At 39.8% G+C, this 20,903-nt stretch overlaps 1 protein-coding gene across 1 annotated transcript in view; it reads right to left on the bottom strand.

The window, feature by feature from the left end:
• DCLK2 (doublecortin like kinase 2) overlaps positions 1–20,903 on the bottom strand; it is a 1,465,027-nt gene that overhangs the window by 91,890 nt on the left and 1,352,234 nt on the right. Inside the window, exon 16 of the mRNA XM_044063457.1 lies at positions 16,499–16,579. Within this exon, the coding sequence (XP_043919392.1) occupies positions 16,499–16,579 (81 nt within the window). The remainder of the gene's footprint in view (positions 1–16,498; positions 16,580–20,903) is intronic.

Genomic DNA, 20,903 nt, shown 5'->3' with positions numbered 1-20,903 from the left:
TCCTTGTACATAGATTTTGGAAGTCTGAGTGTCCAATAAGGGACTGCTATTTTATATGTCCATTTTCAACGTCTAATTATTACATTACTGCCAGTTCTATAGCCTGCTTGTATATCTTCCACTGATGCCTACTGCAACCATCTGGACTCCTTGCCTACTGAACATAATACAATTACCTTGGGTGACTAACTATCCATCCTTTAATTGGCAAATGTATACAACCAATGACAAATATGCAGAGTGTTTTCTAATACAACTATCTTGAACAAACTGCTTTTTACAAAGAGAGATCCAGCTCCCTGCTTGTTCCATGCCCAAAGCCTCCATGAATACATCAGGCTATGAAGCTGTCACTTTCTCCTTAAGCACCCAGCCCACAACTCAGTCCACACATACTGTATACTGAATTCAGGGATTTCACTGTAGTCAACGTCCTAGCACTCTCAGATGACCTAATCAAATTTAATAACTCCCCCAGAGACCCTACCACAAAAGTAGCTGCGTATATTACTAACTTTTACTCTCAGTGAATTCCTGCACTACATCCATCCCTCTCCATTATAAGTATGATGACAAATTTAAGAACCCAGAGAATACAGTTATATACTTTTGGACATATTTAATTCCAATATGTGTCTGCTCTCCCCCATAATCCAGAGTCACTTCCTCCACCAATATTTAATTCTGAACAGATCAAAATGGTCTCTCCAAAATGAAAATACTACCTCTATGAAGCAATAAACAAAGCCTCACCAGCTGTCTTCTAAATCAGTTTGGCCTTACCTTTTCCACTTGATCCTTGCCCAAAGTGTGAAGAACAGCCATTTTGGTCCTCCTAAACAACGACAGCTTTACCAGTGACCCTGGTAACTAGGGACCAATTAGCCTTACCAGTATTATTTGTAAAGTCATGCAACATGGTATAATGGGGCTCACAAATAATGAGACTGGAGGTCAGTAGTCCCTTTACCCAACTGATTGGGCTTTCTAAAGGACAGGTAAAGTCTGCTGAATCTGGTATACTTTTAGAGAGGGTGACTGAAGCACTAGGTAATGGCCAATCAATGCACACTGTTTACCTGGGGCTAGTTAAGGCTTCTGACACTATCCCACATAATATCCCCGATATTACTGAAAACCTCAACTGTTTGAATATTAAGCTATATTTTACCTACAGGTAACAAACTGGCTCACAGCCAGAACATACATACACACACATGGAGAGAGGTTAGGCACACTTTTCTTTAAAAGGCATGTCACTAGTGGCATCCCACAGGGCTCCTTCATATTGGGTCTTCTCCTCCTCATCTTCAGCAATGTACTCCTCTGATGTTCAAACTGACATCAAGGGTCTATGACTGACATATTTTATTGATGACTTCAGACTTGTAGTGGGTACCCATATCCTGTAAGAAGTTCTAACTGCAATAGTATCTGGTGCTATGATAGGCTTAAGCTAAATTCTTAAAAAGTAATGTTGTACTCTTTGAGAAACAACAGCACCTACAGATCTACCACACAAAAGATACCCTGCCTCAAAACTGATACAATTACTAGACACCTAGGAATATTCCCCTACTGTTAACTTTCATTTGCCTATTATGTACCAGCTATTAGGAAATCACTGTATGTGGACCAACTAAATACTAAAGGCAAATCCTCCAGATCCAAGGCAGTTGCTGTCTGTCTCTACTCACCCCTAATCAGGTCTATAATAGAATACAAGAAACCTTTGGTATGCACCTCTCCAAATAATACTACCCAACTACGAAGACCACAATGCTTTCTAACCAAGAAAATCTCTGGTATGAGCTTCTTAAGTTATATAGACTAACAAAGAGCCCTCTCACTTTACTTTGTCTCAGGGGGTGTAGCTAGGCATACTTAATATACTCAAATGAGTACATTTTTCTAAACATTCTTGGAAGTTTCAGCACTCAAGAAGCACAGAATGATTAGAACTGTGTAAATTAATATTTACAGTAATAGAGGTATACAAAGAAGGATTGTGTGAAAGGAGTACCCATCTAAAAATAAATTTTTATCGGTATAAATGGTAACAGTTGAAAATGGAATGTCTTCTTCATACATGCCTGGGTGTAGCATTTTGAGGGTTGAGTACATTTTTAAAGTGACAATTTTGTGGTGGGGGCAATAACATTAGGTTTGAGTACAACATGTAAATTTTTGGCTACACCCCTGTTGTCTCTTAGAATTTCCTGAGTAGTAACCTATGCTTAGCCTATAGGACTGTAAAAACCCAGTCCTTCTTAACATCTATTAGCTCTAAAAACTGAAAACACTATCAATACCTCCTCTAAGGTCCTTAAAACATTGCAAGATAAAATCTTTTAGTATGAAAGAGCTCTCTCCTAATTGATACCCTAACTACAGAACAAACTCCCCTTTCACCCAAAAAAGTGGTTCTTTAGCTCTCTTTAAAACCATTTTGATGCATGAACGAGGATCTGTACATTTACCTCCTGGGCTTTGTACTCAGACCCTTATAGTTATATGAAGCAAACATCGGGATTTGCATTGGCTAGGCCCCTACTGGTCTACCTGACTGATTTCCAACCAATAATTTGTTACCCTTTGATTATATAAGGGAATATTGGGTGCCATTACCGCATGATCTTACTGGTCATACAGCTGAAGCAATCCCCACTAATGGAACTCTGACAAATCTAATGACTGCAACATTTTTAAAGGCAGACAGGACAAAAAGCAAGCATCCTAGATCCTGCAGAGTGGTGTCTGTATACAGTTACCATATCTTTATATGTTAGATAGTCTCATTCAGAACATCTAAATGAGGGGAAATATGGACATATACTGACTGAGACAGAGTTGATTTATACCAAAAGTGTTAACCATGGAAAGGAAGTTTACAGGAATGGGTTGAAAGAAATCATAGGGTTAGTTCACAGCTGAGAGCAGACTTAACCTGTGACTTGCAGAATTAGTAAGTTTCTTAGAGTACTCAATAAATATTTGTGCAGCCATGTAAAGCAGCAAAAACATACTTTTGCTTGCCTGGTTCCATAGCACAGACGAAAGTACAGTGGTGTAAAATCTTACAATAACAGCAGATGTCGTTTTCTTCACTGTTGCAGTATTCATTACAACAGGGATCCCCTGCCAAGGGCAGCCTGATGTCTGGCCAGTATACGAAAGCCTTTTGGTTTTAAAGAGTATGCTATATGTCACATGTACAAAATCTGAACAACCACAAGCCAACTGCGAACAAAGACCACTGAGGCAAATGACTGAACTCCACACTTTTAATATGAAAAAAATAAAAAATATATAAAACAAACAATACATGTGAAGCGCTTTTCATTTGGCTTAGTAGCCAGACCTCATCAGACAAACCACAGATAAAATTCATGCCTTATATATAACATTAATAAAGGGAAAGTGGAGAATGTCTTAGCTAGGCATTGTGCTAGGTATCCTGACCATACCTTTCTCTTTAGAATTATTGGACAAGTTGTACCTGATACTAGAAGGGGCCCCTACTAGTTAGTATTGGAAAAACATGAACTGTTATGGTAGCTCCATTTATATGCAAGTAGACCACCAGGTCTAAATGAAGTAACATCTATAACTTTGAAACAAACCAAGCAAAAGAAATTAAGTAAATCCAAATAAACAGTGCAGGCTCGAACTTAATCCACCAGGAAAATAATTTATTGAAGTGAAGTTAACGCTTTTGTTTTACTACACTGAGTAAAACTTCTTCAGACAAAAAAAGAGAAAAGTCTTAGACCCTTAAATTAGTGACACAACCTCATGACTACATTAACCCATTAGGCATTAAAATGCACTCATCAAATAAATGTGGGTCCATGCCAGTACATCAATTGTCAGCCAAAGTAAAAGCATATGCCTCACATATAATGCACAAAAATACATGTTGAAAATACATATGAAAATACCTGTAAAGTGCTATAAGGTGTATAAAAACAAAAAATACTATTAAAAAGTGAATATGGTTGAATGTATACATACAAAATGAGTGGGCGAAAAAGTAAAAATCCCCAAGGAAGCAACTTTTAAAATTAAAACATTAAAAAATGGGTGTTAAAAACATGTATTTACATTGGCTGACAACTGATGTACTGGCATGGAGCCACATTTTTTTGATGAGTGCACTTTAATGCCCAATGGATTAATGTAGTCATGAGGTTGTGTCACTTATTTAAGGGTCTAAGACTTTTCTCTTTTTTGTCTGAAGAAGTTTTACTCAATGTAGTAAAACGAAAGCGTTCACTTCACTTCAATAAATTATTTTCCTGGTGGAATAAGTTCGAGCCTGCAACATTTATTTGAATATCTATAACTTGTATTTTAAAACTAAGAAGTTTGTCTAGATGAGACAGCTCTTTTGAGCTACATAGATTCATAGATTATTACTAGGCTAACTGCCCTCATGGACTACTTTAAGCTTAGCTAATTATCCCCTGTGAGAATCAAACCCTGCACCTTGTGTTTCTAAGGTAAGCACCTTAACCATTATGCCACCCTCCCACTTATTACATTTAGTAATAAAAGAAATTGACATGAGCAGATTTTATGTATATTACGAAGGATGTATATATACACTTGTGTAGATAATAATCTTTATACAATAACTTTTTAACAAACATAACTTTTAGAATTTATTTCATACTGCAGACATTATGTTTATTGCTGGACATAAAGATTTTAATCATATGCAGTTGCTTATGCAAGAATTGGTAGGGATGTTTTTGTATGAAGAAAAAGAAAGAAGAAAAAAATTGGTTTGGTGTGACGTTTGAGTTGATCAATTAAGTAATTAATTTGTAACTAAACAGAAGGGAGGGTGTGTCATTCACTATATAAGGCATGAATTTTATCTGTGGTTTGTCTGATGAAGTCTGGCTACTAAGCCAAACGAAAAGCACTTCACGTGTATTGTTTGTTTTATACATTTTTATTTTTTTCATATTAAAAGTGTGGAGTTCAGTTGTTTGCCTCTCGGTGATCTTTGTTTGCAGTATGTCACATGTACGCTACCCAAGTATGGCATAGGGGATAAAGGTGACTTTCAGACGTGGCATAAGGGGACTTCCAGATGTACCATCCTCAGAACTGAAAAACCCCAGTAGGAACAACATTCCAAGGATAAAAGTAGGTAATAAGCACATCCAGAAGGAAAAAGGATCAGGGGGAGGAAGGAGGGAGCAAATACTGCAACAGTGAAGAGAAGGACATGTACTGTTATGGTAAGATTTCACATAACTGTACTATGTCCTCCATTTCACTGTTGCAGTATTCATTACAATAGGGAGAGTGACAAAGCTCAGGAAGAAGACAGGGAGGAGGATGGACCAGCAGAGATCTCTAGGAAGCCATGAAGAATGGCCCTAGTAAAGCCAGCTCTGGCTCTGGATACCACATCCAACTTATAGTGCTTGGTAAAGGTATGCACAGAAGTCCAGGTAGCTGCCACAGCAATAGAGTTAGTATCTAAACTCTTGAAAAAAGCATCAGAAGAAGCCACAGCTCTAGTGGAGTGAGCCTTAATTGAAGAAGGAAGGCTCTTCCCATGAAAAGAACAACAAAAAGAAATGGCTTTAAATATCCAAGAAGAAATGGTTTGCTTGAAAATAACCAAACTTAAAGACCTAAGATAAAATGAAACAAAAAGCATTAATCTTATCCAAATAATATCCGAGTTGTCTATGGAAATTCAAGGTGTGCAAAACCTTCTCACTAGCAGACTGCAGAGAAGGGAAAAAAGTGGGCAAATGACTAGACTGATTAAGAGACAACTCATTAACCACCTTGGGCATTAAAGAAGGATTAGTACATGAAAGGATACCCTGTCATTATGGAAAACTAAAAAAGGAGGAACAGCCATAAGGGCCTGTAGCTCAGATACCAGTCTGGCAGAAGTAAGAACTAAAAAATATGTCTTCCTGGAATAATGCTGTAAGAAAGCTGAAGCAGCAGAGTCAAAAGGAATCTGAGTCAAGTTTTCTAAAACAAAACTAAGGTCCCAGGAAGGAGGGACAGACTTCCTGGGAGACCTAATGTGAAGGATGCCTTTAAGAAACTGCTTGTCCTTAAATCTAGAGGCTAAGGAGGAATCAAAGGGAGACAAGCAGAGATAGCTGATAGGTGGTCCTTAACAGAAGAATATGTCAACCCAGCAATGAGCAATTCACACAAATAAGAGAGAACCAAAGGAACATACACAGTAAGTGGATCCAGGTTACAAGAAAGACACCAAACAAAAAAACTCTTCCATTTGGAAAAGATTACTTAGTAGTGGGTTTCCTGTCTTCCTGCAAGAATTGAAGCACATCATTAAAAAAAGGTGTCTGTAGAGGATCAAAACCCTATCACCCACAATGTTAGTTGAGGTGTGGACAGGTGGGGATGGATGAGAGATCCCTTGTCTTGTGCGAGTAGGTCCACCCTGTAAGGTAACTTGTGATGACTGCCTTTGGGAAGATGCTTAAGAAGAAGGAACCAATGCTGTTTGGGCCAAAAGGGATTCACCAGCAAGATTTTGGGAGCATCATATTTTATTCTTAACAGGACTATCAGAATGAGAGAAAGGCAAGGTAAGGCAGAAAGAAACATTTCTTTCCACCTTCCATGCCAGAGAGCATGGGACTCGCACAAAATATAGAAAGTTGCCTGTTCATAGGGGAGGCAAATATATCTAGTTGAGGAGTACCTCACTGGTGGACAAAGTCTAGAAACATCCCTGTTAAGCATCCACTTTTGGGATAGTGTTATGGACCTGCCCAGAGAATCTGCTACTATGTTCTGATCTGAGGGAATGTAAACTGCCTGAAGGGTCACCTGATATTCTGAAGAGCCAGTGAAAGAGCTCTCATTTCTTTGACATTGATGTGATCTTTCTTCTGTCAAAGTGACCAAAGGCTCTGTACCTTCAGAGGGCCAAAGGAGGCCCCATCCCATGTCTGAGGCATCTGTTAAAAGTTCTTGAGAGGGGATTGGAGGTTGAAAAGGAAGCCCTGTGTTGAGGGACAACTGATGAATCCACCATTGAAGGTCCAGCTTGAGGCATGGAAGTAGAGGGACTAGAAAATCTAAAAGATGAGAATGTTGAAGCCAAACTGATCTTAGAAACCACTGAGGTTTTCTCATGTGGAGCTTGGCTAGAGGGAGCACAAGAATGGTGGAAGCCATGTAACCCACAGCCCTCAGAAATTCTCTGGCTGTGACTGAAGCCAGATGAAGAATGGACTGAAGGAAAGCAATGAGAGTTGAGGCCTTGGGAGGAGGTAGGGATGTCGGGAACAGCTTGGATCCCGCCACTCCAGAAAAGCATGATCCTGAGAAGAAGTCAGGAATGACTTCTGCAAATTTACAGTAAATGCCAGGCTTTGCAAGGTGTAGACTATGAAGTAAGATCTCCTGAGAGTAGGCCTGAATAAGTAGGTCATCCAGGTAAGGAAAAAGCTGTACCCCCCTTAGCCTGCAAAAAGCAATCACAGGAGCAAGGCATTTGGTGAAGATCCTTGGGGAAGTAGAGAAACCAAAGGGCAAAGCAGAGAACTGAAAATTCCAGGAAGCAACAGAGAAATGTAAAAACTTCTTGAAAAGGGGATGAATAGGAATGTGTAGATAAGCATACTTGAGATCCGGGGAAACCAGAAAAGCCTGAGGAAGTAGCAGAGGAAACAATGTTTAAAGGGATAACATCTAAAAGAAAGGGACCTCCAAAATGGTGTTTACCTGAGAAAGATTCAGAATGGGTCTCCAGATGCCTTCTTTCCTGGGGACCAAGAACATTATGGAGTAAAAGCCCTTCTCCCCCTGAGGAGTTGGAAGTTCTTGAATTGCTTCTTAAGCCAACATACCCTGAAGCACCTCTGGAAAAAAGGGCAGTTATTCTTGAGGAATCCCCCCCCAAAAAGGGGGGGGGGGTTCAAAACCATATAACACTGGTGAATTATGGAAAGAACCCAAGAGTCTTGGGTGACCTTTACCCAAATAGAAAAGGGCAGAAAAAGAGGAATGTGATTGAGACAGCACATGGTTTGTCATGAAAAGGAGGCTTCTGAGTAGGAGGGGTTTGGGTAGCCTTAGCAAGGGGGAGCCCTTCTACCATCCTTTTTACCTTTGGGGGAAGGTGAGACTGTCTAAGAACAATGGCAAGCTTATTAGGATAATTCCTCTGAGACTTGGGCAAGGGGAAACAAAAATATGCTTTAACTCCTGTAAGGCCTTGCCTCGTTTCTTGCAGGAACTTAAACAACTCCACAGCAGTAGCACCAGACATATACTTATTATCCAAAGGAGCATCCATCAGTTTAGCTTCGATATCATCAGGTAAAGGCTGAAGTCTGAGCCAGGAATACCTCCTCAAAACAGATCTAAAAGCAGCAGCCCTAGAGGAAGCATCAGCTGCATCATAGCTAAATTTAATGGAATGGTGAGCTACTTGGGAGGACAACCCAAGCAAAGCAAGGGCAGAGGCCTTCTCCTCAAAATCAGAAATAGCCTGACAGGCTTGAGAAAGAAAAGCCAAAATGTACCTAGTCACGTGTCTGACAATTAACAGCTCTAAAGGCTAGGGTGGCAGAAGTGCACACCTTATTCAGTCTCACCATGATTCTGCGGTCCTTATCAGATGGCAGTAGTTTACAGGAAGGCAAAAATTTGGAAGGGTTATCAGAAAAGTACAGTTTTGTACCTACCATAAATGTAGATGTTCGAAGATCCACATTGCTGCAGTCCTTACACTTGGGTAGTCCGCTGTCCTCGTCGGGCGAATATCAGTATTAAAATAGGCTGGCCGTCGGTCAAGCGCATTGACTGACATCAGGGCGTCAGGTACAAATGGCGCGACGGCGTCCATATCCTCAGTCCTCTTTTCTTGCCCATGTCAGAAGACCCTAAAAAAAAAAATAAACAAAAAAAAAAGCAAACAAATCAACCAACCACCCTTTATATTAACTATATGTATATAATATATATATAATATATACAAACAACCCAACCCACACAACACTAACTGCAGAGGGGAGGAGGGAGGGGAGGTCTGCAGCAACAACAGCAATGTGGATCTTCGAACATCTACATTTATAGTAGGTACAAAACTTGTTCATGTCTATCATCTGCTCAGGTGGTCTTTGTAGCCCTTAAAAGCAGGTAGGCAAAGCAAGAGGAGGATGGGGAGAGGCTATAAGCAGGTGAAAATGCCCGCCCTGCCAAACAAAAACAGCAAAGGTAGCTGTGGCCCAATAGTGGTGGTAGCCAATGCCTGAAAAAATGCCTAGAATGAGTAAGCAATGCCTCCAAAAAAATATCCTTGCCACTCCCTCAAAAAAAAGCTGTTGATGTGGCAGTAGCCCTGGTGGAATGAGGCCTAATCCCAGCTGGAATCTCCTTGCCATGATGGAATAATGCAAAATAACAGAAAGCAATGCAAAACCAAAATAGTTTAGCAAATAGTGCTTTTTGCCCTAGCAAGCAAAAAAAAAAAACAAAACAAACAAAAGAAACAAACAACTTGCTTTGTGTGTGCATACCAAATAATGTGTAATGTCAAAATGTACATCTAAAGTGTGCAAAATCTTTCCCTGTTTTTTTATTTTCCATAAAATTTTGGGGAGTTGGTTTAAAGCCACACTAGAAACCACCTTAGGCTAAAGGAACACTAGAAACCACCTTAGGCATAAAGGAAGTTATGGAAAATCAAAAAAAGTTAACACTAATAAGGGCCTGCAATTAGAAAACCCCAACCAAGAAAGGTATTGCCAACAACAAAAGCAGAAACAAATATTTCATGAAAAAAGTTTCCAGTACTCCCAGCCAATATTAGAGAGTGAGTTTCCAACACAAAATTGAAGTGCCAACAACAGAAGGAGCTCACAAAATTGAGAGATTATAGCCATCCCCTTCTCTGCTCTTAAAATCTAAGAAATTGACAGAAAACAATGGTGGGACTGAAAACAAGTGATGAGAATTTATGCAGGGAGAACCTTAATAGAAGAGAAATTAAGACAGAAAGAACAACAGAAGAGAAGTAACTCAGTAAGATATTGAATTCAAAAAAAACATCAGAATCAGAAAACCAAAAAATCTTCCAAAAAACAAAAAAAAATTTCTTCAAAACTACTGCCTTTCCTTGTACTAGGCCTTCTAGCTTCCAAATTCCTTCATCACTGATTGTTGTAGTTCCAAAAAACTCTATGGTTCAAAACAGAATGATAAGAAACAGGTGGTGAAAAAAAGAAGGTGGTTGGTCAGTAGTGAAGAACATGTAGTCCTCCAGGCAAATGGATGAAAGCCAAAGGCCATGGAGGCTTTGGATTCTGTGCATGGGCTTCTCAGTAATGGGTACATTACTTCTGCAGCCTGGGCTTGAGGCCATGACTGCCAAATTGGCCTTGGCTACCTTTCAGAGGAGAAAGACCCAAGGGAGGGAAGGGAGGAAAGAGAAGAGCAGCAGATTTTGAGGAGGAAAGGCATACACATGAAGATTGTGGGATGAAACCTTTTTGTGCAAAACTTTAACAGCTGTGGGTTTAGTGGTTGTGGAGATGGAAAACAGCTGATGGTTACTGGAGGATCAATTTCACTCTGTCATTTCCAAAATCATGACACTGTCAATTTCTGAATAATTCATCTGCTCAATCATCTCAACCACACATAAGCTATAAGGTTCCCTGCAACAAAACCTTGCCCTGTCTTTACTGTAAACTGAGAGCAGTCTCCAAGAAAAAGGAAGAATGCTGCATCTGCAGACCCCAGAGGTGTTGCCTGCCCTTTCTGCAGTTGCCACCTGTAGTTGAATTGTGTGTTGGCTATTCAAGAAAACAATCCTGAGAAGTGAACATCTGCAATTGGACTGCTAGCATCTCCTCTATGCTAGCATCTCCTTCAGGTTGTTGTAGAATTACTTGGTCTGGCAGGCCACTTTGTCTTACTTTCCATTTTCCATTATGAGGCCATCCAGCTTTGTCTGAGAGGCATCTATGCAGTAAACCCCAGAGGCCTGCCCACCCAAAATTCGACTTTTCTTCGGCAAGTCACAGACACCACAAACAATCACACAATTTATCTTTTTGACCACAAAGAATTTAGTTTTTAATGGAAGTGCTTACTTTATGTGACAGTACCATATATTGAGCCTGGCTGCAGTTTGGGCATGGAACCCTACCATTGGATTTGGCTCATATGAAGTTAGAAGGAACAGGACACAGAGACTAAGAGAGACTGGACTTTGATTTGCTTGAAGGGGTTAACTGGCAGTGATCTCTGCTTTGATGAGACTCTTGATGGAAGCAAAGTGGGGGACTTTTAGCAGTCTGTTTATTTGAAAGGCCAAAGGGGGAGAGATCTGTGGACACAATTTCCTTCACAGAATGCCCAAAGCATTTTAGACTTTACCCCAGGAATCTCTTCACAGAATAGCCAGAGGATCACTCAGAGAAATGATTCCTTATCCCAGCCAGATGAAGGCAAGATTCTTCCTTGAGCCAGAATCAGGCAGTACTCACTTAAGGAATTCCTTTACTGCAAATAGTGACCATCAAGAAATCAGCAGAGAAGAACACGAACTGATCGCGAGACGTCGAGGCGCAGCATGCTCCCAGCCAGGAGTTATGATAGATAGAAGTTGAGGCTTCCTGAAGGTAAAGCAACTTGTCCTTTCAATCCAATCCTGGCAGAACTCCAGCGTAACCATCAGAGACATCTTGAAGTTGGGAATGCTGTTGAGATAGCCCTTCCAGAGTTGTAAAAACTGCTGTTTGTCCAAATTTATGATTGGTTAGGAGGTGGGATAAGTGGAACGGTTAGGAGGCAAGCTGGTACTAGGCTTGTGCGCCCCTGTTTTGCTGATATTTCTGGCTGGGCCCGGCTATAAAAACTTTAGGAGGAGCGTCTATGGAGCTGGAGAACTTGTATGGCCCTCTATTTTGGAGTAACTGCGGAGTGCTTATATTGTGAGGAAATCTGGTTTGTGGAAAAAACCAATTTGTGCCTTTTGTGCCCTGTCTCCTGTCTCTTGCAAAGAACCTGTAACCAATGGTGTATGAAGCCAGAAAACCTCCCTGTCTCTTCCGTAGGGAAAGCAGGATTTTGGGGTCTGTGGCGAGGAAAGATCCCTGCCCTGCAGCCAGACGAGAGGCCTCTACCCCTGCCCTAAGAGCAAGCAAGTCCTGAGTTACTCCTTGTTAGGCCCCTGCCTACACTGGGAAGTCTAGATCTGCCCTATCCCCATCCTTCCCCTAGACAAATCTCTTAATCTTGGAGGCTGGACCTGCAAAAATCTTTAAAGGTCTGGACAAAATTGAAGCCTTAAGCCATTCCTTTACAAACTGCATTTCTAACTGACTTTGAGGCTGCCACAAAAGAACAACCACACAGTAACAAAACAAGAACCTCATGATCCAGTAAATTTTGATTGCTGTGTAGAATCTACCAAACAAGCAAATTTGAACCCAGGCCCACCCAGTCCAGAAACGCCTACTAAACAGACAAATTTACATCTGTTAGCCAATGCTGCAAATCACAGCATGTAAACTTAAACTAAAACCCCAGTTTGCAAGATTTACAGCATCAAAAACTTGCATCAAAGAATAAGATTCATAACCACACAAGACTGGAGTTTTTGGTATTCCAACATGTAAAACTGGCAATTCAAAGCCCCTCTTCTGCTGTAGCAACTTCAGAAAACTTTAACACCTTTTCTGGACCCCTAACAGCCTTGGGTCTTTACTGACCGGACCATCAACAACTTCCTTAGATCCTTAAACCTTCAAGGCTTTAATCCTAGCTGGGGCAGGACTCTTAAAATCTCCGATTCTTTACAGATAGAGCCTAAACACTTAATCGGAGTAATAAAAAGATTCTGTAAAGCCAAAGGGAAGGACACTTAAAAAAAAAGGCCTAGCCACAGGAAAATGCTCAGGAGAAAAATTCATGCAAAAGCTCCCTTCAAAGAGGAGAAATTTTCAGAGAAGAAAAGAAAAACATCAGAAAAAAAATCCCAAAGAAAAATCCTAGCCCTCAGAAAAAGAAGGAAAAAAAAAAATTCCCTGCCTTCAAAGAGAATCAGAGTCAGTATCAGAACCAAAAAGTATCAGAATAGCATCAGAATCAAAGACTCTCTTGTCAAAAGGAAAAATCCAGGAGAATCTCCAGCCTGGGAGTCTTTCTGCTCAGGCTTCTATCTTGAGCAGCACAAAACCCTTGCCCTAGCTCAAGACTCTGAAACATCTCAAAGGTGCCTCCCTAGCCCCCAAACAAAGCGCTAACTAGGTCCTGCACTGGGAAGAGCGCTTAGAACTGCTAACCAAAGTAATCCTCAGCCTCTGCACCAAGGGCCAGTAACACAGAGAAGGCCCTGGGCCTGACCAGCTAGGGGTAGCAGAGAGGGCCTAGAACCCTGGCCCGCCCAGCACACCTAGGGAATAAAGGGAATCTGAGAGCAGGCTGCCACCCTAGCACTGAAACCAAAAAAGACCTCTTGCAAGCCTAAACAGGGCTGCTCTGCTTCCCCAGGAAACCTCATCGTGCCTCGAACAGCTCTCGGTGTGGGAACACAAAAAACCATCCGGTCTGACCACCGACAAAGCTTCTAAAAGGCTAGCGAATCAACATCAACGTCTTGCTTATAAAAATATGCTTAAAAGTTTTAAGCTTGCATAATCGCGGCTGTGCTCAAGCATACAACAGTTAAAGTATGAAATACTCTTCCCAAAAATCGCGGCAAAGGCTGGCAACCATTACACGGTACATTCAAGCAAATCTACTGAGGACAAAAGCAGGTCAATAAAACTTGAAATGACTTTCTCCAACTTGACCAAATATTGAACAACTGACCGAGGACTGAAGAACGCCGCGGCAGAGAGAAATGTGTATTTTTGTGAATCAATGCTGACATGTAAAGATCTGCAGCGGCAAGAAAAACTATTTTATTCCCCAACGGGTCATAGCCACCAGTCAAATGCGCGGTCTGATGTACAGCGGCGAAACCACTGACACCACAGAGGGGTCAGCAGAGAGGCACTTATGAAGAAACTTGCAGTCCTCAGGCACTTTATAAAACCCATCAGTTTTTTGTTTTTTGGGTTGGGAGTCAGGAGCCTGAGAAGCAGTTGTAAAGGCATTCATCAATGCCGAAAGAAAAGGAGGAACAGCAGCAGGCCTACGAGACTCCATTTGGAGAAGCTCATAGTACCTCTTCTGAACATCAGACACCTGAGCACAGTCCATTTGAAAAATTCCATCTTTCTGGAAACAGTGTTACCAAATGAAATCTCCTCAATAGGAGAATCAGGACTGATAGACACTTCTTCCACAGAACCATAGTCAAGTGGCAAAGGAATCTGGGAGGAATAAGTCAGGGACTCTCTGGCAGAATCAGCATCCTCCTCAGAAGAATCTTGCTCCCTGGGTTTCTTAAGAGGGGCGGAAGACCAGGGGGGGACAGGAATAGAAACACCCTGTACAGGCTTGAGAGCCATAGGGGCATTAAACAGGCCTCGAGTCAAGTTTTGCAATTCATTCTGAGGGTCTTTTGGACCAGGCGAAATATGTTTAGAGTTTTGTTTCTTTTTGAATAGGATATTAGCCTTGAAAAATTTTGGATGCTCTGACCCCTTACAGCACTCTGTAATGGTAGTCAGAACTGCTTCCATTACTAAAATTTGAGGAACATCCCTAGGCCCTTCAGTAATAACCATCCGCAGTTCCCCCTGTACATCTGAGGCAGATGTGTGCAAATCTTCCATGGACATGTGTCCATGCCTGCCTCCGAAGCAGCTGCAGCAGAGGAATCTGATAAAGAAACCAGACAATCCTCCAAGCTTTCATCAGTCTCAAGGGAGATGTCCAGTGGAGATAGTACAGCTGAAGAATCAGACTGGATTTTCTTGTGTTTTTTCTTCGCAGATGGCTGGCCCTTGGGTCAGGGAGATCCTTCCGTGGTATCCTTAGCCAACAATTTAAGTTGTTGGTTCTCTAGGTAAATTGTGAGGGGAAGAAAGCAGAGTCTGCAATGTCTTGGGTACAAAAGTCTGACAAATCTCGCAAGACGTACAGTCGTGAGAAATGCCTAAACAGAACAAACACTGCTCATGACAAGCTTTACTGAGAATCTGTCTCCTGCACTCACATTTCCCCTTTCTGGATGACATGAAACCCAACAACCAGATAAGGCAAACTTAATATAATAAAATCAAAAACCCCAATGGGGCACTTATCTGAAAGCGGTAGAAACCAACAGATGAATGAACATCACACCAATGATCGAATATGGTGTTCGGACTGGTGGCAAAGAAGTTCAGATGATGGTATGTCTGGATGTCACCTTGATGCCCTACTCTGTGCATGAGGAGTATGTGGGTGACATATGGTTAACCCTTTACAACCAAAAGGCTTTGTTATACTGGCCAGATGTTGGCTACCCTTGTCAGGGGATCCCTATTGTAAAGAACACTGCAAAAGTGATATGGAAGGACATCAGAGCCTTGGCTGTGACCCAAGCGACTAGGGTTTGATTAGTGGTCCTCACACTGGAGAAACTTGGCAGGGATGGACAGGAAGGATGGGGCTTGGCCATCTTCCCTCTTCTGGGTGGAGGTGAAGGGTGTGAGCACTTGGGGGCACTTACAGCGGTGAGGTTTCTCTAGTGGAGACAGAGGAAGACACCTCCCATGCTTTGGGGAAAGTGAGCCGGGCTGCTTGCTGGCAACATCACTTGCAGAAGTGAGGAATGACTGGGTGTGGACACCCCATAGCACACCACTTTCTCATGCATTCCAAGCATTTGCAGGAGACGCAAGGTTGTGCAAGGAAAAAAATCCTTGCACCACCACTGATGATTGCCTAAATGGTGGCCCCTTTTATCTGACTCTTGCCCTCAGTGATGAGGGAATGACTAGATCAATCAGCTGAAGTGGGGCTGATTATTGGCAGGCAGTGAAGGCAAAGAATACAAAAAACCACCCTTTTGCTTACTATGTTGAAAGTTTCTAGTTTATTGTTTACATACACTGTATCTTCTCATGAAAAGCTGGCATTCTACCAACAAACTGAATAACACCACCAGGGACACATTGCTGAAATGCAGCACAAAATGTTTTATTTACACTGTAAGACCATTTTTATGTTTGTCCTACTACAGAGAAGCAGAGGTATGCCCTTTAGATAACAATGCACCCAAATGTGTAAATAAACTAGACGTAAAAGACTGACATTAAACACATTAAACTGTAAAGGGGATGTTATTGCAACTGAATGTCTTTCCGTTTTCCTTATATAATTATTACAGAATTGCCAGACATCATTACTGTAAACCTGTTCTTACACTGAACCAGCTTCCTGTTCTTTCAAAAACTAATAAAGGAAGTTATAAAAATAGTATGTTTAACATCCAGTGTTCCTTTCTAAATCAGGTTATGTTCATTCAGAAGACTCCTGGGATGACAACTGGCCTATATTCAGCCTTATTTTCAGAGTGTATTCTACTTACAGCCACCCAGGGATGAGTCAGAACTTGCTCCGCCGTGTAGCGAGCTTCAACATTCACATGTAGCATATGACCAATTAGTTCCTGGGGAACAAAAAATAAGATAAATAATGAATCCAACTCCCAAGTATTCACAATCACTTTAGCAAACTGTTATCAGCCTAACTGTCCAACAACCTGTTGATTCCTTACTTCCCAAGCATTATCAGGATTTAAGTGAGTGGAAATGATCAGGACATAAATGCTGGACAATCTTTATGCTAGATCATCTGTTTTAGGTCTCAATAAACCAGCAGCAGTATTGTTGTGCTGTTATGTAATCTAAATGTGTTATTTACCACACTGCTATATATATATATATATATATATATATATATATATATATATATATATATATATGAAGCCAAATATGTGAAAGCACATTCAGAACTTTGCAAGCAAAACTGAAGCAACTCTAAGTCAAAGAAGAGTGCTTAGTTTAATTTTTATCAGCCAGGAATAATCAGAAAATACACACACACATATTGTAATACTACTTTACTTCTTATGGTGTTCATATTTCATGCTTTTATATTATATTTTGCACTATACTTTTGACTATCAGTATTTTCTTCCTGAATATATGTAATTACTAGCACAGTATAGGTGCATGCAATCTCCTTATAAAGTATAGTTTGAAGGTTTCTCAGACTTATTAGCAGAATTTTATACAAGTAACTCATGCATGAAGGCTCTGTTAATATGCATGCTTTTCTCTAAAAGCAAATTCTCTTAAGTTAGAAATGCAACTCTCAACTAAAATTTAAAGATGCATTTATCTGGCTGAGAAATGAAATGCTTGAAGGTCTTGCATAGCACAATAGCACCGCAGCCAATATATGAGTCATAGCCCAATTAGCAAAAACAAAGCAGTAGTTCATACTGCTGGTTTCCAGGTTGCCATATTGTTGGTTAAAGGACTTTTCAGCAAGTGTTGTTTCAATAAACACAATCCAATGGCAATTTACAAGAATTCCAAAAGTGCACAATGCTTTATGAGGAGGGCAGAGCCCCTGTACCCCCCCCCCCCTTTATTACACCAACTCCATCGCTGCCATATCAGGGAAAAGAACAATTTCAAACAGACACAATTCAATGGTTGATGAAACAACATTCAAAGAAAGCTCTCTTTGTGAACTATTCATCTACATTTTCATAGCATGTTTTGTACGTGGCTTATAATACCATATTGTGCTGGTCAAAGAAACCATGAGTTATGCTGCTAAAGTAGGATAATGAAATAATAAAACGTGACAAAGTACATAACATTATAAACAGAGTAATATTTTAATGTTAAAACCGAAGAGATTGATTCAGAAAGCTGAGCATTTTTTACTTGACCCACTTTACATAAAGAATATATGATAATAAGATTAAGAATAACTAATTATGTTTTTATACATACACGCATTAACACAAACACATGCATTTATATGAACATTCATATGTTAGAACTCCACAATAGGGCATCTATTGACTGCAACTTCATCACATAGCATATGATATCTGGTGTAAGAATGCTAAGCAGGAAATAACCATTGAAGAGATGTGCCAGTAATTATTAACTCGGCAGCAAAGCGCATGAAGTATAACTTCCTGGTAAAAGCCATACCAATTAATAAGCTATAGAGTACACACATTTTCCTGATTATATATAAGACAGGAAGAAATGTTAGAAATGTTACTTCTACTAAAAATCTCTGCCTTTTTTATTTTTAAACATAGCATTTACAAAAAAGATTTCACTGTTTTTGATTTCATGGCTTATTTAACTTTTTTTTCAATATAAATTAAATTTAAGAGGTGCTTATTTTTTAGAACTGCGTTTGTTCCTGTTGATACCTCCAGGTCTTCCTCTGTTGCAGGGTCACACACATGTTCAGTATGTTATATTGTTATACCATGCTGCCTGAATAAAGAGTACAGCTTAAGAAGTTGTGTGATATAGGCAGGAAAGAACACAGGTTTATAAACTGTTCATTTTTAACAAATAACAAGTGCTATTCTTATATTATAAGTTATTAATCTGCTGTATAAGAACTCTGACAGTATTAATTTGAAAGATAACCGGACTCGAGCATTCCAAATCCTACGTCAAGGGCAATGCATTTCAAATTTTATGGTAAATAACTACTCCAGAGCAAGGTACATCCCTTAAAATTGAAGCTTTAAAGAAATATATATAGACACACACACACCTATATATATATATATATATATATATATATATATATATATATATATATATATATATACACACACACACACGCATATATATATGTATATACACACACACATGGATATATATATATATGTATATATATATATATATATATATGTATATATATACATACACAGACACACATATATATATATATGCACACACACACACACACACACACACACACACACACTGAAATTAATGGAAAACACCTTGCTTAAAGGAGATTCATAAGCTTGCACTACAAAACTTTCCCTCTCAGCTGAATGGTTGGGTCTCCAGATCTTAAGATACGACCTTAGAAGAAGGTATAAAGTTTTTTTTTATGTATGATGCCAATACAGATCCACATTAATGTTTAGTATAGAATCACTACTTGATACACACACAATAATGTCAGATAGGGTGGGTGTTACCAGGAAATACCAAAGGAGGGCCTTTGCCATACCTGAATTTAACAAAAGCTTTTATTGCAGTATTCCCCATGATGCTATTACCAACCAGCTTAATATCTTTAACATCAATCTTTTTATTTCCAAACTGATCATCTGATTAAAGCCTTGCACAGTCTTGTTATGAGTAACAAATAACTTAATCAACTTCTAAGTCAGTCTTAAGAGGCTTTCCCAGAGGCGGATCTCTTTTGGTTTATTTATTTCACTTGTATGTCAATGCCTAGCTCCAGCAATTACCAAAATAAAGGATGAAGCATTCCTGCAGTCACTGCTTGATACGTTGGTCACTTGGTCAAACAGCCATTATGTTACCTTTATCATCAGTAAATGTGGGGTCTTTCATTTTGGTAGAAGTAACATGGAATACCCACATGCTATTAGGGGTCCCTGTATCAAACCGGATACTGCTTACAAAGACCTACAGATGTTTATTTTCAATGATATTTCATTAAAGCATCATGTCTAGTGTATCTATAAAACAACCTTGATATTATGAACTTAACACTGTTCGTTAATCTGATTTATCCTAATAATGAGACTGGGTCTTTCTTTTGCCAATATTCTGCAACTAAATATAGGAGACTTTAACAGAAACAGCAGATTATCACTCGTAAAATCATGCCTTAAAAATGGGCATACATAAGGAGACTGATATCTGTAGGGTTATGCTCAATATTTTACAAGTTTAAAAGGGGTGACATAGGTGAGGCTTGCAGATGCTTCTATGATGAATTCTTAGCTGCAAATATGAATATTTTAACATTGTCTCATATAATTAATACCCATAACTGTATATTGTGCTTACATGATAGTACTGCTAAATCTTCAAACTTAAAAGCTTGTTTAAATACAAGTTTCCAAACAACAGAACAAGCTACCTTTCCCTATCAGAGAAGTGGTGCCATGGGCTGAGTTTAGCCTACATTTAGAAAATTATGTTGCCCAAGGGGTCTGAATGGAGAGATGATAAAATCAGCAAGCAGACAGAATTTCGAAGAACAAACCAGTGTCTAGATTTGCTTAATTTAGCAGGAGGCTTTATTCCTTGACCACCTGCATTCAATAATGGACATAAGAGGGTCAGTGTAAAGTCTGCTGTTTCCCACCATCAAAAACTTCATAATGCAGTATGATGGAGAGTTGGGGTCTGGATGGAGAGAAGATAAAAGCAGTCTAAAAAGGACAATATTAATTCTGGAATTAAATTCATCCTCAACTCTTGGGGAGTACCTTCACAATGTGGACCCTGTTTTTACAAATTCACATCAAAAAGACATTGATATATAGACTGTATTTTACACAGCATACATCGTGGACAGAAGTAGGTTAAAAATAAAAATAAAAAAAAAGACAGCTGAGTGCACAAGTCAAAGGATAAAAAAGTGCCCAATCTTGGTAGGTGCACTGGTGTCAGGACTGGTAAAAATGACAGTGTAGAATCTTCAAGACATGGAAACATTCCTACAATGGAGCTGGGCAGGCTCAGGGGGAGTATGGCCCCCATTTTAGAAGGGAGTAGTAGTCCAAAGAAGTCACAAAAACTAACAGGCCAAAAAAGAGCTATAAAGATGACAGAATGAACTACTGAGAATAAGAAAAAAATGATGTATTGTTACTATTAAGCAAGAAGTCCAGAATTTGTAGACAGAAGACATACAAAAAGAATAAGAAAGCAATTACAGGAAAGAAAAAT

This window comes from Protopterus annectens, chromosome 2.part1 (genome assembly GCF_019279795.1).
Source record: "Protopterus annectens isolate FY-2018-M chromosome 2.part1, PAN1.0, whole genome shotgun sequence".
In the NCBI taxonomy this organism is placed as follows: Eukaryota; Metazoa; Chordata; order Ceratodontiformes; family Protopteridae; genus Protopterus; species Protopterus annectens.
This window is presented reverse-complemented; position numbering and strand designations above follow the sequence as displayed.